General features: G+C 43.0%; 1 protein-coding gene across 4 annotated transcripts in view; it reads left to right on the forward strand.

Moving 5' to 3' along the window:
- LOC130368753 (mucosa-associated lymphoid tissue lymphoma translocation protein 1 homolog) overlaps nt 1-18,004 on the forward strand; it is a 109,520-nt gene that overhangs the window by 63,040 nt on the left and 28,476 nt on the right. For 3 of the 4 annotated variants that reach the window (XM_056572923.1, XM_056572924.1, XM_056572921.1), the window contains 2 exons: nt 14,041-14,139; nt 17,810-17,928. In XM_056572923.1, coding sequence (XP_056428898.1) covers nt 14,130-14,139; nt 17,810-17,928 — 129 coding nt within the window. In that variant the 5' untranslated portion in view covers nt 14,041-14,129. The remainder of the gene's footprint in view (nt 1-14,040; nt 14,140-17,809; nt 17,929-18,004) is intronic. The other variant, XM_056572925.1, reaches the window with a different exon arrangement.

Raw genomic sequence — 18,004 nt, forward strand, 5'->3', positions numbered from 1 at the left:
AATTTAGATTTTCTTTAAACATATAAGACAGATGAATCCTTGGCCAGGATAAGAAAAACACTCCTTCGTTCTTGCAAAATCAGCGCCACTCTTGTCCAAAGGTTGTGTGTAGTACTGCAACTCAGCCCCATTTAGGTCAATGGAGTGGTGCTGTTTTTGCAAAAAAGAAGCAGTGTTTTCCTCATCCTAGACAACCACTTTAACAGCCAGGCAGCCTCAGATAGTGGACCCAAAGCAAAGAGATGGAGGGACATGAACTTACCCTAAAAGGGTGATTCAGTAATCCTTTGATGAGTGTTTTATACTTTGATTATTATAGAACCATTTTTTGCCCCTGCAACAAATGACCGTTTCTCATACCAAATCTCGTAAGTAGTAAAATTAGGATTCAGAAGAACTATATGGAAAGCCAAACATGTGTGCTATCTATATGCTTCTTTTAAGATTCTTCTTATACTTTATTTATAAAGTGCCACCCATAGGTCCAATAGAGTTTACAATCTACTAAGGAGAAGCTCTATTCTGTAAAGTCAGATTATTCTGACTTTAAAAATGTATGTCCTATCCCCAGGATGTGTCATCAATATTAAATTGGTGGTGGGCAAACCTCTAGCACCTCTGCCGATCAGATGTTCAAAAGGGCTGTGGTGCCTATCTGAGAACTGCAGCCCCTTCAGTGTTTACGCCAGTTCACACTTGCGAATGTAGTACTTTCCACCATACATTTTACATAATGTAACTACAGAACCAGAACTGTACAGTATAATAATGCTAAGATTACAGATCTGTCAAAAGCAGATTAAAGATACACCTCAGGCAGATATAAACTGCTGGGTAATCAAGCTACTCATGGTACTGCCATAGGAATAAATGGAACTGTAAAGCATATGCAAAAGAATGCAGACAACCCCTTAGTACTGACAATTACCGTGGAACAACTTTCCTCCCTGTTGCTTATGCATCACAATGTTTCCTTCCCCTTTTCTGGAAATTGTTACATCAGCCTGCCTCATCACATATTGTCACACACATCTCCAAAATCTGAAGATTCTCCCTTTTAAAAGATTCTTTTCTCACACAATATATGAGACACTGAAGATTCTTTTTTATTTATTATTTCTAAAAAAAAAAAAAAACAACAACAATATATACTTTTTGTAAGCAAGAAATGCAAATGCATGCCATACCGGTGCATATGTCTACCAGTGGCTTTATCATAAAAAAAATATGTAATATAATATATTATATAATATATAGGAATTGATAAGTACCCTGATGTAATCCTTCCAACATATGGTTAAAGACACTGGGGGAATTGATCAATGCTGAACAGTCAAGGTCAAACGTGAAATTGCAGCAAATTGTTGTAGAAGTAATTTCTTTGCTCAAAGATTTGCGACTGTAGCCATTAATATGCTCCGTACAAATGTTCTTTAGGCTACATGTACACATTAGAGATGAGCGAACTTACAGTAAATTCGATTCGTCAAGAACTTCTCAGCTCGGCGGTTGCTGACTTTTCCTGCATGAATTAGTTCAGCTTTACGGGGCTCCGGTGGGCTGGAAAAGGTGGATACAGTCCTAAGAAAGTCTCTTAGGACTGTATCCACCTTTTCCAGCCCACGGGAACACCTGAAAACTGAACTAATTTATGCAGGAAAAGTTATCAACTGCCGAGCCGAGAAGTTCGTGACGAATCGAATTTACTGTAAGTTCGCTCATCTCTAGTACACATCATAAAATTTAGCGACATCATTTATTTTATGTGCGCATTTTTGTTTGTAATCTGAAAAAATATTAAAGCTGTTTTCTTTCCAATTGCAGACAAAAATGCATACAAAAAATTAAACATGTCAGTAAATTTTACATTGTGTGAACTTTACAGTGCTCACTTTTAAAGGAGAACTCCAGAATATAAAAATTGTCCCCCATACTGCCAGCAGTAAAAAAAATAAAGATGTACATACCTTTCTCCGCTCCCCCGGGGCCTCCGGTAACCGTCTCCGGTCTTCGCCGCGATCCTCTTCCTGGTTGCTGGTGGTCGGCGAGTCATACTGCACTCAGCCAATCACCGGCCACAGTGAAGTCCCGACTCGGCCGGCGATAGGCTGAGCGGCAGTGTGAGAACTCTTCAAGACACAAAATTCTTCACTCCACCGGCACCTGCTGCCGGGGCCGAAAACGTCACACTGCCGCTCAGCCTAAAACATCACACTGCCCCTCCCACCAGCCGAGTCGGGACTTCACTGTGGCCGGTGATTGGCTGAGTGCAATATGACTCGCCGACCACCAGCAACCAGGAAGAGGATCGCGGCGGAAACCGCAGCTGGTTACCGGAGGCCCCGGGGAGCGAAGGAAGGTATGTAAATCTTTATTTTTTTACTGCCGGCAGTATGGAGGACAATTTTTATATTCTGGAGTTCTCCTTTAAGTCTACTGTAGCTGTACAATAACTTTTGATGTGACAATCAGACATGTTAACAAATGTTGATCGCAATGGGTGTCACTTCTGAGTTATTAGCCAGGGAAGCGGGCAGAATTGTGCTCCCTGGTCGGCCATGTCTCTCAGGGGAGTGGAGCGCAATTTTGCCCTCTTCCCTAGCTATTAATCACAGCAGGTCTCAGAAGTGACAACCGTTGCAATCAACAACTTTTGACATGTCCGATCGACATTTGAAACTTATTTTTAATAACAATTTAAAAAGAAACATTTTTGTACACACTTTGTAGAAGCTAACATATCAGAGAAAGAAAAAGAATCATCTGAAGCAACCACTGTATGCATTAGACAATTGGTTCAGATTGAAATGTATTATACATCAGGCATCATTTTAATAAATTACTTACTTAGACACAAGCCATAAACTACCCTTATCTGTTATAAGAACAACAGAATATATGCATGGAATGATACATTTCCCAGAATGTTCTAGAACAAGTTTGACCTACAGAAACCTATGGGTACACCACAAAATGCCTGCGTATACTTTTTACCATAAACAGAAGTCATATTCTGTTGCAGCCCTCATTTGCTGTATGAAAGAAGCTCTTTTCAGCGAGGGAACCCTGCCGTTCACAGAAAACGTTAGCAAAGATTTCCCCTTACACCTACTTAATGCTTTGAAGGGAGCGGAAATACCCTTCTTTTTCGACTAATTTTATAAACACTATGAAACAGCTTAGTCTAGGTGTCATAAGATAGCTTTGCACTATTACAGAATAAAGTAACATTTCCTGTCATTCCCTGCAATTACTGCAGCTTTCTGATAATGACTTTAAAGTAACTAGTCCTATAAAATGTGACCACACACAGCACTATATGTGGCATGGTGGGTTGTGAGGTGCAGGGCAGATGTTGTTACCCTAAGGGCAGATGGCATTAACGCCCTGTGTTCGTGACGTCAGGGCATGGTTTAGCCTTAACCACCCAAAGGTATACCGCTGGATCCTGGAGGGGCAAGCTGTGAATAACTAGCTTGCCCCCTGACTGGTGAGCAGGAAGGGGTTAAGAAATATACAGGCAAGGTTTTTAGCCCCCTCCCCGCCTGTAAAACTTTCCAGTGGCTATAGTGGTATGTCCCATGGGTGGGGGGGGAAGAAGTGCACCAATATGGGGTTTAATAGTTTCCCGGGCTTTCAGGGGCCCTCCCCTGGGTATTTATAGCTGTGGTGCCTCCCTTCCCCCCTCAATCTGCCCAGGACCTGGAGTGTTGGCTGCTGGTTGGTATGTTACTGCCCCCTTATGGCCCGGATGGAGCAGGAGGGTGAGGGCTGGCATGCTCGCTTGTGGCTGAGCTGGCCTCCCCTCCTGTTGCGCCCGAGGCGGGTCCGGAAGGCTGGCGGACCTCTCCTCAGTCCCGCTCTCCTTTCCCACTATAGTCCCTGTGAGCCCTGTCCCGCCCGTTCCTTTGGCCCTCTTCCCTGCCTGTGGCCAAGCCCTCTCCCCTGCCTGAGCTTTGAGCCTTTCCTCAGGTGTGCTCCTTATGAGCATGTTCTGCATTCCTCCTCGTCCCCCCTGTCCCCCTCCTTGTCCCCTCCGTCTCCTTTTCCTTTCTGTTGCGGTCCCCTCCGTCTCCTCCCCCCCCCCCCCCCCCCCCGTTGTCCCCTCTGCTCTGGAGGTGGCGGCCCCTGGGTGGCTGCTGCTGTTTTAACCCCCTATGCGCAAATGGACGTTTATTAAGGATCCTGGGCTAGGCACGGGGGGCAATGAAGACACCAACGCCAAGTTACGGCCAACGGTAGCTTTACTGAGGGTAGACAGCAGAGTATATGCAGTACAGCCAGGGCCCAAGGAGGTGACCAGTAACACAGAGACCTTGCAGGTTTGCTGGGACTTGTAGTTGGACTGGAGAATTTAGTGCAGGCCACGCTGAGTAGACAGATGACTTTACTTGACTGACTTGAGACTGACAGAACGGTGACTTTAGCTTACTTGCACTTGATTTGCGGCTGCAGGACTTGACTTGAGGCCTCCACTACTCTGGACACACACACTAGGCACGACTTTACTGGACCTCCGCAGGAAGCAAGAGAGAAAGAGAGAGAGCTAGCTCCACCCAAGGCTTATACGGGGGAGACTAGCCGGGAGCCCATAGGTCACTCTGGGGGTCAGCTGGTCACTGGTACCTCCTGGGTAACAATCACATGGTACATTTTATTAAAGGTATAACACATCTTTTAATATCCAACATATATAGATGGGGAAACAACTACAGGAGGCCCTGGGGACACTGCCTGACAGTACTGGGCTACCACATATACATGTTTCCATGAAGGGTAAGAGTTTACATAAGAGAGGCATGTTCTCAGGGTTAGGGCAGGATTATACATACAAATAAGTGTTTTAAGGGGAGCCCTAGGGCTAGTGGGGTGGTTTATCTACCTAGGCAGTGTTGGAGCAAGGTAATATTGGGTTCCCTTTCAGGAGAGGGGGATTATAGGCATCTGGGAATTAGGAGCTAGGCGATTGGTACTGGCAAAGGGTGGTCGACCTTTTCGGGTATTGTTGTGGTTTGAACCGACATGGTGAGTTTGGAGTCATACATGGTCTATGGAGCAGTTGAACAAGGTGAAGCCAATCAACAAGGAGGCAATTTTTTTGCCGTAATGGAGGTATTGTGGTCAGTCACAGTGAACTAGAGGGTGAGCCTGGAGAGTTTTACGGCAGGATGGCACTCATTTAAATGCCACTTGTATTAAGCTGTGTAGTTTGGCATTGCAGGAGGACACTGATACAGCATCTAGGGTGTAGTGGGATGAAAGTGTGCAAGGTTACACACATTTTCCTCTGTGGCAGGTAAAATGGCTCTTAGAGGTTACATTTTTAAAGTATGTGGAGCATTGGAAATGAATAATTGATTGATTATTTACCAGCTGTGTTGACTACAGCTGGAGTGGGCCTGGGCCCCAGGAGTTACTTGGCGCATGCATTAATATTATACATGGGTGCCCTTGGGTGAGGTGAAAGCGGCCAAGAGTAACAAAAGTGAGTAATAAATGTATGGGGTTAATTACGGGGACCCTTCCTGTCGAATATGTTATGTGCAATAATGTTAATAAAGTTATTTATGTGATTTATACTATGCTGAATGGTTATGTTGGTTTAATAAACAGGCCAAGCGGCTCCTTGTTACCATTCATATGTGTTCTTATCTTTCTAGGAGGGGGTATGGTAGAGTAATCCAGAGGGAGGGGTACTTTACCTTATATACCACCAATCAAGTAATGTAGCTCTATGCTGTGTGTGAATAGAGAATTACTAACAGGACTGCGATTGAGTCTTTTCCTTCCTGCACATTCTGTACTGTTTGCTTGTGCTAAATAGAATGAAATAGTTGAAGAAAGCAAAATCGCAATTGTCTTAGGCAATTTCTCAAGATTGTTGTGATCTCAAGAGAAAGTATAACAATACATATTACACATGACCCATATTGGTTCTGTGGTTACATTGTACATTTGTTTTTACAGCGACCACTTAGAGTACTTGACTGACGCATAGCCACCTCCCGTGCAAACTAGCTGAGACACAGAAATCTCCGATCCTGGCAGTTCAACCCCTTAAATGCTGCAGTCAAATTGTAATTGCAGTATTTGAGGGATCTGTGGTGCTGTGTTACTCCATGGGCAGCCTGTAAATTACCCGGGTTGATGGGTTTCCATTGCAGCTTGGGGGGCCTTATGAAGGCCCCCAGGCCAAAGGCTGTTTAGGCATGCTGGGAGTTGAAGTTTTTCAATAGCTGGGAGCACCCTGGTTGGGAAACACTGGTTTAAGGGATGAAGGGGCCAAGCCATGTTTTTGTTTAGGTTTACAGGGTTCAGTTCAGAGACCCTATTGGCAGTTCTGTTAGTATGCAGTAATGTTCTTGCTGTTAAAATGAAATAAACCTTGACAGAACCAGGACAGACCCCATCATAATTCAATGGGGTCAATAGTAGCCTTAATGCAGAAGTGGACAGAGGCTAAAAGTTCTCCTTATATGGCTTATATTGATTATTTGATAGTTTTTATTTCACAACCATATAGATATGTGTTTTCATTAATAACTCATACTGTTTAAATGTAGTTCACCCATAAACAATACTGTAGTTCACCCATAAACAAATAAATAAATATATATAGGAGTGTAGTCAGGACTAACCTTGGCAATTCACATTAAGACCAATAAAGTACATTAATAAAGGCCTGTAAATTTACTAAGGGCCCTCAGGAGCCCCCTAGATGCCCTGGGAAGAAAGTAGTTTACTAAATAGCCTGGTTTCCGAAGACTGGAAGGATCAGTCTGTGTAGGGGGCAGGGCAGCAAAACTCGGAGAGGAGGTTTAAATCAAAGTATAGGAGAGCAGGTGTTCACCTACTGTGCACTGTACGCAGAGGCCTAGTTAGAAGCCGCAGTTACCACCCTCCCCACTAGAGATGAGCGAACTTACAGTAAATTCGATTCGTCACGAACGTCTCGGTTCGGCAGTTGATGACTTATCCTGCATAAATGAGTTCAGCTTTCAGGTGCTCCGGTGGGCTGGAAAAGGTGGATACAGTCCTAGTAGACTCTTTCCTAGGACTGTATCCCCCTTTTCCAGCCCACCGGAGCACCTGAAAGCTGAACTAATTTATGCAGGATAAGTCATCAACTGCCGAGCCGAGAAGTTTGTGACAAATCGAATTTACTGTAAGTTCGCTCATCTCTACTCCCCACAATACACTTACGGGAACTCTAAAAGACTGCAATTTCCAGTTCAATTCAGTTAGCAATGCTTCAGGCTGTTTATATTTCCATAATGGCATTACACAATATGTATATCACCTGTAGAGAACTGTGAGAAATACCACAGAATGGAACCGGCATGAGCCTTTTGTTTTGTGGCTACTCTGTTTCTCCACCAACATCGATCTGTAGGAGAAGATCATAGTTTCCTTTTCTTGTAACAATCACTGGTGTCAGGTTGTCACAGCTAAGATAGAAAGAAATGCCTGCCGGGTGGCATTCTGCTCATCGTAATCTGCATAAAATCTTTTCTATGTGCAAGTCCCCCCGACAAAACTATTAAAGTAGGTTATCCATCAGCAGGTACCTCAAGTTCATTGGCATCCCAGTCAGAATTTCTCTGGGCAACCTCCGTTATGGGCATCTGAGTGAGTGGTCTAATATTTGGTATACCCAGTCAGATACCCACAATGCAGACATCATTTTATTAGAAAATCCCAAAAAGCAATACATTTCAAATAAATCACAGCCATAGTGGGTGCAAACAGCTATATAACTGTGGCTCCAGATCCAATTTAGAAGCGAGAGGATATAAGTATTTAATTTTTTTTTTTTTAAGTGAGAAATAAAGTTTATCCCAAATGGAAGTTAGGGGTCTGGGATAAACATCTGGAGGTCAGTAGCCAGAAGAGCATGTCTAGACATAATCAGCTTTCAAAGGGTTACCAGGTACATGGTCCAGAGGTCAGGAGATATACAGCACTATTATAATGCAGTAAAAATAGCCAAGGAATACAAAAATCACAGGCACCTACTCAAGTTAGGCCAATGAGCACCAGGATTGGACACACTAAGTCAGAGCTTGGTTTTCTGAGAGACTTATTGGCTGACCAGCCCAGACTGCTGATGGGCCAATGGCCATGACAATGCTGTGACACTGATGCTCAACAGGGTGGCAGGTGGCCGGGCAAACGAGCACCATGTCAGAATGGGCAGGTAAGTATTTTAACAGCCCATATGCTCTAATACAGTGCTGTTCCCATACACACTTTATCGGCTCCCACTGTTCCACCAATGCCAGCTGTTGCAGTAGTCAGTTCATTGGCTCATTGACTATTAGATCTTAAGGACTATTGCTCTTTCACTTTTTTATTTTTAAACTATAAACATGTAGACAGCATTTTCAAAAAGTAAACTAGACCCCCCCCAGCCCAACCAACCCATCGAGAAAACGAGGAAGAGGGAAAAATCTTGACATGAATAATCTAAATCATCAACTAGGTAAAGTAAAGAGAAACCAAGTCTGGGAAGAAAAGGAGTATTCTCACTATGGCTAAATATGATGCATCCAACACAGAATAAGCTGCTTAGCTTGTGGCGTGATCTGAAGTTATATAAAAGGGAAGGATGGAACTGTTGTGGAAAGCGATACTAGCGATAACGAGAACATTGAATAAAAATCGAAAGGAATTTCAAAAATTTTTGTTTACTTTTTGTGCTTTTGTGTTGGAGTTAAAGGGGTACTCCGGCGTTTAGACATCTTATCCCCTATCCAAAGGATAGGGGATAAGATGCCTGATCGCGGGGGTCCTGCCGCTGGGGACCCCCGTGATCTTGCATGCAGCACCCCAGTTAAAATCAGTCCCCGAAGCATGTTCGCTCCGGGTCTGATTACCGGCTTGCATTGAGGGGCGGAGGCGTGACGTCACACGCCGCCTGCCCCGTGGTCGCCGGTAATCAGACCCGGAGCGAACATGCTTCGGGGACTGATTTTAACTGGGGTGCTGCATGCAAGATCACGGGGGTCCCCAGTGGCGGGACCCCCGCGATCAGGCATCTTATCCCCTATCCTTTGGATAGGGGATAAGATGTCTAAGCGCCAGAGTACCCCTTTAAGAGCCACTCTATAGACGTCCCTGTGTGAACAAGCTTTTAGCCCGGTAGGAACTAGCACCTTGGAATCAAATGCTCACTCAAAACTGAAAGTAAACCACAATTTCCCATTCTCTCCTATGACACAGTCACAGAGGTTTCAAGATGAGCAACACCGCACAGTAACTGCAGCACTACATATTGTCCAATAAAGGTAACGGCCACTACAAAGTCACCTTCCCGTACTGCTATACAAGAGCCACTATTTATAGGCTGTCCACTCCTGCTGTTGTATGGTAAGGCTTACGGTTTGTTATATGAGGACATATAGACCTGGGTTATCTAAGATAAATTATTTAGTAGTTTATTCAGGAACACTAAAAATGGATAAATTAAGGAAAAACTCACCAAAATTAAAACAAAGTTTTAACCCTTTGCACTTATAGAGTAAGGCCACAGAAGGCAACATTGAGGTGGTCGCGCTGTGGCCAAAAAATCCTAACCGCCTGCAGCAAGAGCGATTTTAAAAGAGTCTCTTAGGGTCTATTCACACGTACAGTATTCCGTGCAGATTTGAGGCGCCGGATTTTCTGCTGAAGATTTCAATGTAAAGGTGAATGACTGAACACAGCTTGAAATCCTTGTACCTCAAATCTGCGCAGAATACTGTACGTGTGAATAGACCCTTAATGGGAAAATGATAGCATCTACCTCATAGAATGATTCTTCACAATAATAGATTAAACTTGGTATTATCCAACCTTACTGAATATGTAAGGGTAAACGCACACTAGAGCGATATGCTGTGGAAAGATCTGCAGAAAATCTGCATGAAAATATCTGCTGCATGTAGAGATTTCCAAAATCACATCGACTTTGCTGGTACTGTAATGTTCAGTCTAGTGTGCATTTACGCTAACTATGTTAGCTACTCCAAAGACGACAACTATTGCCATTAGCACATATAGATGAGAGCACGCGCCAGTTGTTTTCAGAATTTTGCTAGTTTGCATATATGTCAAATACTTGTTTCTCCACAGTCATCAGGCTGGTAGTTTTATTAACCGTGTTGTCACCACTCCATACTGTTATCAAGGCAACCTGGAAAACATCAATCCGTTCTGAGTATTTTAATCTCCTGGATCTTTTTGTTAATTCTCATCACTCAGCAGTCAGCAGATTTGCTTCTCAGAGCTACTGTTGTCATGAATGACACTTCCTAGCTGAAGTTATATTTATAGGGGTACTCCGGTGGGAAACACTTGTTTTTTGTTTTTTTAAATCAACTGGTGCCAGAAAGTTAAACAGATTTGTAAATTACTTCTATATAAAAATCTTAATCGTTCCAGTACTTATCAGTATAGTATAGTTTCCTTTATGTCTGACCATAGTGCTCTCTGCTGACACCTCTGTCCATGTCAGGAACTGTCCAAAGTAGGAGCAAATCCCCATAGCAAACCTCTCATGCTCTGTACAGGTCCTAAAATGGACAGAGGTGTCAGCAGAGAGCACTGTGGTCAGACAGAAAAGAAATGTAAAAAGAAAAGAACTTTCTCTGAAGCATACAGCATCTGATAAGTACTGGAAGGATTAAGATTTTTTTAAATGAAGAAATTTAAAAATCTAATACAATGAAGAAAAGGTGTATGCACTCACCGCTCAGCGGTGATACTTCATCCTTTGTATATGCACCCCGCAGGAGATGATCACTTAGGTTGCCGATATTGTGCTGCAATATTAAGGTGAAGCTACCTTTTGTGTGCCCTCTCCTTTCCTGTCTCATCATTAGTTTAATTTACAAATCTGTTTAACATTGTGGCACCAGTTGATTTAAAAAAAAAAATTTGCCACCGAAGTAACCCTTTAACCTGTTAAGTACCTGTACGTCCTGAGTCTGCTCCCGTTCTATAACGTGGGGCCACGGCATGGCCCCGCGTCAAAGTGGGTTGGGCCCGGCCTCTAACAACGGCCCGTGGCTAAAAGTGCGCGGCACTGATCACGGTGCCGTGCTATTAACCCTTTAGACACGGCGCTCAAAGTTAAACGCTGCGTCTAAAGTGAAAGTAAACCTATGCCGGTTAGCTCAGGGGCTGTTCTGGATTGCAGCGGCAAAATTGTGGCATCCCGAACAGCTTACAGGACAGACGGAGGGCCCCTACCTGCCTCCATGCTGTCCGATCGCCGAATGACTGCTCAGTGCTTGAGATCCAGGCATGAGCGGTCAAGCGGCAGAATCATCGATCACTGGTTTCTTATGAGAAACCAGTGATCAATGATAAAGATCAGTGTGTGCAGTGTTATAGGTCCCTATGGGAGCTAGAACACTGCAAAGAAAAAGTGAATAAAGATCATTTAACCCCTCCCCTAGTAAAAGTTTGAATCACCCCCCTTTTCCCATTTAAAAAAAAAAACTGTGTAAATAAACATAAACATATGTGGTATTGCCGCGTGTGGAAATGTCCGAATTATAAAAATATATTGTTAATTAAACCGCACGGTCAATGGCGTACGCGCAAAAAAAGTTCCAAAGTCCAAAATAGTGTATTTTTTGGTCACTTTTTATATCATGAAAAAAGGAATAAAAAGTCCGATCAATACAAAAATGGTACTGCTAAAAATTTCAGATCATGGCGCAAAAATGAGTCCTCATACCGCCCCATACGCAGAAAACTAAAAAAGTTATAGGGGTCAGAAGATGACAATTTTAAACGTATTAATTTTCCTGCATGTAGTTATGATTTTTTCCTGAAGCAAGACAAAATCAAACCTATATAAGTAGGGTATCATTTTAATTGTATGGACCTACAAAATAAAGATAAGGAGTAATTTTTACCGAAAAATGTACTGTGTAGAAACAGAAGCCCCCAAAATTTACAAAATAGCGTTTTGTTTTTTCAATTTTGTCTCAAAATGATTTTTTTTTCCGTTTCGCTGTAGATTTTTGGGTAAAATGACTGACATCATTACAAAGTAGAATTAGTGGCGCAAAAAATAAGCAATCATATGGATTTTTAGGTGCAAAATTGAAAGAGTCATGATTTTTTTAAAGGTAAAGAGGAAAAAATGAAAATGCAAAAACGGAACCCCGGGTCCTTAAGGGGTTAAGGTAGAGGGTGAGATGAACATAGGCATGCTTATGGGTAGCCTAAAAGGGATGACTCATGCTGTAAAAATGGCAATATTATGAAATTTGCCTTGCCATAGCTCCATAGATAGGGGGAGATATTTTGCATAAAAAATAAAAAAAAGCACATCTATGTTTCTATTCTGTTATATGTTCTCTGTTCTATGTTGTGTCAGTAAAATCTAACATAATTGATGTAATTTTCCCTGATGTGAAGGTGTAAGGATGAACACACAAGCTGTTGGCTGCATATGGCTGAAATGCGGCAGTCAACCTCTTGTGGTATTGGCTGCTGCATTTTGGCCACACACAGCCGACATTCCTTGTGTTTTCACTCCCCAATAACTATTAGATCTACGGATCTTATTAAAAACAATGGAACCCCCATTTAGCAATTCAGAGAGTCACTTATGCAATGGAGCATATCCTTTTTGTATAAAGTTCCCTAATGTCAGCAGAGGAATGCAGAATGGAAAGAAGAAGTCAATGAGTAGACAATGGAACACATACTGTATAAATGGAAAAGAGAAGTCCGCTCTCAGCTTTTGCTAATTTTTTCTTTAAACGTGGGGCATGTGGGGAATTTGTCAAGGCTTGTATGCCAGCCTTTTTGGCTTTTGTGCAAGCCTCATGTGCAAGCCTCATTTTGCAATAAAAAAGGGTAATAGTCACATATAATAAAGCCTCACTATAATTAAACCATGCCGCCTAAAATACTGACGTCATTTGGTGCATAAGTGACTAAAACACAAAAACTAAAGCACAATAAAGCTTGCTTAAAAATTGCAACTTTTCTGTGTTTTGGTCACTATTAACCCTCTTTTGTCAATGGGGTGTGACTTTAGTATAAAGGGGTGTGGTTTAAGTGTGAGTTTTTTGGCCTATTTATTATATGGGACTTTTCTACCAGTGATAGATAATAGTTGAATAATGTAACAAGATGTCCCTAATTATTCATTTCTGCATTTGCCAATGTTTTAACACCTATAGCTAATTATGCTTTGAAATGATCTTTTTTCATGGGGAGCACATGTTCTGCTATATAAGGAGAAAATATCCTCAGCTCAGAAGGCTACTATTACAATTGAACATCTAGGCTCCATATTAGTGAATGGAGCTGTGTTGTAATACCATACAATACCAGACGACAGGTGTGGCGTTGTTTTTGAAAGAAAGCATGTTTCTTGTTTTTCTTATCCTGAACCCCCCCCCCCCCCCATAAAGGTAGGGTCGCAAATGTCGTATTTTTTGCAGCTGATTTGGCTCCCCATTGACTTCAATCAGTAGAAAAAAATGCAGCAGCAAATACGCAGTCACAGGTAGCGCATCCACAGTGTAAGGCGCTACTGCCAAGGCAATACTGACCACCTCTAGAGTCATCCTCCTACTTTGGCCGAGTGTAATGGTTTGTCTGCCTATAGCAGTGCCAGCAATATGCCGCTACGAGCAGACACAGACTGAGCTGCGAGTCGCACGCGCCATGCTCAGCGTACTCACAGACATCGCAGCCTGGAGCAGAGGGAGTGATGTCTGAGTACACTGTGCCTAGCAGCTCTCCCTGTGTCTGCTCTTAGCGGCGTATTGCTGCTATAAGAAGGCAAACTAGGACACTTGGGCAAAGTAGGAAGCTGGCTCTAGGGGCGGTCAGTAGCGTGTCTGCAGCGTCAAATACGCTAAGGATGCCCTACGTGTGACATTACCCTTAAAGTAAAAAAAATTGTCAGTAACAGCTTTAGTGCAGTATGTAAAAATATAAAATACATTTATCTATGTACACATATGTATTATACAGTTTATGAATGATTTTATCTGCTCTGTGATAAGAATCCTCTTTTGTTCCTAGATGACCATTCTGTTGCAATGGAGAAATACTGCATAATGTCCCATCTTTGATGTTTCCCACAAGCCCACAGGCTCTGCCAATGTATAACCATGCTGAAAGGTGAGGAATTTACTTTTGCCTCCTTTGAAAACTTTTCAGTAAATGTAGGTTTTGTTTAGAGGAATGGTCAAATAACAACAAGATATTTTGTCATTTATGTTAACATAAGCAAGGAAAACTCATAAATAAGTCTTCTTTACTTATCTGCACAGTATTTCACCTGTTTACAGTGTACCTGTCGTCAACAAAAACTTTATATATAATGTTGATAATACCATTTGATGTATATTTGTAATATACATTGCGTAATTTTTAAAAAATATTTTTGGGTAAAAAAATTATGTCTCTGCAGCTATTGCTTGTGTGTCTCTGTGAGGGGTCCAAATACAGGAAGTGAGTGTAGGACAAGCAGGGATCTGTGTAGGCTCCTAGCTTGTCAATCATCTTCATGTGTGCTTGTCCTCGGTGTACAGAGCCCTGCTTGTCCTCGGTGTACAGAGCCCTGCTTGTCCTCGGTGTACAGAGCCCTGCTTGTCCTCGGTGTACAGAGCCCTGCTTGTCCTCGGTGTACAGAGCCCTGCTTGTCCTCGGTGTACAGAGCCCTACTTGTCCTCGGTGTACAGAGCCCTGCTTGTCCTCGGTGTACAGAGCCCTGCTTGTCCTCGGTGTACAGAGCCCTGCTTGTCCTCGGTGCACAGACCCCTGCTTGCCCTCAGTGTACAGAGCCCTGCTTGTCCTCAGTGTACAGAGTTCTGCTTGTCCTCAGTGTACGGAGCCATGCTTGTCCTCAGTGTACGGAGCCCTGCTTGTCCTCAGTGTACAGAGCCCTGCTTGTCCTCAGTGTACAGAGCCCTGCTTGTCCTCAGTGTACAGAGCCCTGCTTGTCCTCAGTGTACAGAGCCCTGCTTGTCCTCGGTGTACAGAGCCCTGCTTGTCCTTGGTGCACAGACCCCTGCTTGCCCTCAGTGTACAGAGTTCTGCTTGTCCTCAGTGTACGGAGCCATGCTTGTCCTCAGTGTACAGAGCCCTGCTTGTCCTCAGTGTACAGAGCCCTGCTTGTCCTCAGTGTACAGAGCCCTGCTTGTCCTCAGTGTACAGAGCCCTGCTTGTCCTCAGTGTACAGAGCCCTGCTTGTCCTCAGTGTACAGAGCCCTGCTTGTCCTCAGTGTACAGAGCCCTGCTTGTCCTCAGTGTACAGAGCCCTGCTTGTCCTCAGTGTACAGAGCCCTGCTTGTCCTCGGTGTACAGAGCCCTGCTTGTCCTCGGTGCACAGACCCCTGCTTGCCCTCAGTGTACAGAGTTCTGCTTGTCCTCAGTGTACGGAGCCATGCTTGTCCTCAGTGTACAGAGCCCTGCTTGTCCTCAGTGTACAGAGCCCTGCTTGTCCTCAGTGTACAGAGCCCTGCTTGTCCTCAGTGTACAGAGCCCTGCTTGTCCTCAGTGTACAGAGCCCTGCTTGTCCTCAGTGTACAGAACCCTGCTTGTCCTCAGTGTACAGAACCCTGCTTGCTCTCAGTGTACAGAGCTCTGCCTGTCCTCAGTGTACGGAACCCTGCTTGTCCTCAGTGTACGGAGCCCTGCTTGCCCTCAGTATACAGAGCTCTGCCTGTCCTCAGTGTATGGAACCCTGCTTGTCCTCAGTGTACGGAGCCCTGCTTGCCCTGCAGGGACAAAAATATACATATTTTTTAACCAATGTATATTACACTGTGTAAAAAGTTTTGTTGACGATAGTTACACTTTAAAGCAACAGTTTGGCGTTCGAAGCTGCCCTTCTTTCTATAACTATGGACGGTTATTGGCAGCCGCAGTCACTCATTTTGGAGGTGGTGATGAAGATACTTGTCTCACCCTGTCACAGAATCTGTATAATAGAATGCAGACACATCTGTACTGTACTGTATAGGTCATACAGCTATGAGTCCTCTGTACACAACAGGAAGGCAATCCCACTCTGAGATTCCATGACAGCTCACATGTACAGTCACTGGTAGTGATGCAAACTCATCCTCTTTTCCTTTCCATTTGTTCCAATATAGAAAGTTGTCAGTGTGAATGTGAAGGAATCAAAGGGAAAATGCGTGACAGTTAAGGCACTATTTATGCTAAAGGGAACAAAGTTTATTTTTACTTCCCTAATAGTTTTAAATAGCATTTGTCACAAGAAAAAAAAAAGTTGGCTCATAAAGAGAACACACATTATTTAAGTTTATCAACAACCTAACAATTTAACATAATGTTACTTAATAATAGGAAATATAATTATGGATTTGTAGGGTATGTTAACATGGAATATTTTCCTGTGTATTCCATGCCAAAATCTACGTCATTGATTTCAATGGAAAATCTCTGTTGCTGTTTACAGTAAACAGCTTTGCACAAGACCCTTAGGCTTTGTTCACACATCAGAATTTCTGAGCGGAATCTGTTGGAAAAATTCTGTTTTCAGTGAGATTCTGCTGCACCATGCACACAGCGGAAACACCTGCAAGGAAATTCCGATCATCGCAGAAAGAAATGATATGACAATTCTTCCAGCGCAATCGGCTTAAAATACATTGCTGTCTAAGGAGACCGTGTATTTCCGAGCAGTTCTTGTAACACGTCGGCACCTGCCCTAGACGACGTGTCCAGGCATTCTGGACATTCTGCAAAAATTAAGCTGTGTGAACATAGCCTTAGATTTCTGCCATGAATTTACATTTTGATGTGCTGTTTATCCACACATGTATTAGTCCACCTCAGAGAGGCTAACTTACATGTAGCTATTCATCAAGGTTTCCATACAGAAACCACTTGTCTTTCTCAGATCCAGATTTCAAATCAGTGGCAGAAAATTCTGCAGGTATGAACAGCAGCATGGATTCTCATAGAAATTGCATACATTTTGTTTTGGAGTAAACATCAGAATCTGCGAGAACATTGCCTCAAATGGAATAGATCTCATTTGTTGCATTACTGGCTATAATAATTAATAACCAAATCAATCTATATTCAGTGCATAGACATATCTAGAATTGATGTAATACAGGAACATTACGGGAGTAATTTACTACAACTGTTGTTTCATAAGCCAGTCTTAAAGGAGATCTCCAGCCAAATAAAATTACCATTATATAGCTGTACATGTTAAAGTTATATAACTATGCATTGTGAAGTGTAATCTTTTCCTCCAGGCAGAAAGTCTAGGAGATCTTATCACACATGATGACTAGTGTCTACCAGTAGACAACACTTCACACTCCCTGCTCTCAAGCTCAGAGAGCCATGCTTCAGTTTGCTGTTGTCCCTAATTGGCTGAAGCACACATACACCTCCCTCCTCTTTATTCATTGCTCACTCTCTCAGCATCCCCTCACTGCAGCTCACAAGAAAACCGTTTTTGGCTGGATATCTCCTTTAATTGAAAGAATGCCGGAGGGAAATTCCCTGGATTGCTATGAGCAGATGTACATTTGCACCAGAAATTATGCCGATTTTTGATGTAACATTTGGGTAACTGTTGCTAGGCAGGACACCAGGTGTCCTGCATAAACCCTGCATATCTATATAAGTGCAAAACAGCAAAATGTCTCGCACCTTTGTGATTTATATGCCATAAAACTGGCACAAATGGATTAATAAATCATCTCCCCTATATGTCCTCTTATATATATGAGATATTTTACCAATGACTGATGTCTGAGACAGTGGACAGTGAAAATAACACACATCCTTTTTTTATTTGTAGATATCCAAATCACAGAGCAACCAGTGTGTGCCTGTGTTCCCCTGGACTTTCCCCTCACCCTGCGCTGCAAGGCCCAGGGCCCTACGAAGTTGTATTATCAGTGGTTTATGCAGTGGGAGGTAATTTCAACACATTTACTTGCCTGGTATTAATAGAAAGTCAACCTCATGGAACAAGCATGTGTCAAACACACTT

Source organism: Hyla sarda, chromosome 4 (genome assembly GCF_029499605.1).
Source record: "Hyla sarda isolate aHylSar1 chromosome 4, aHylSar1.hap1, whole genome shotgun sequence".
NCBI lineage: Eukaryota > Metazoa > Chordata > Amphibia > Anura > Hylidae > Hyla > Hyla sarda.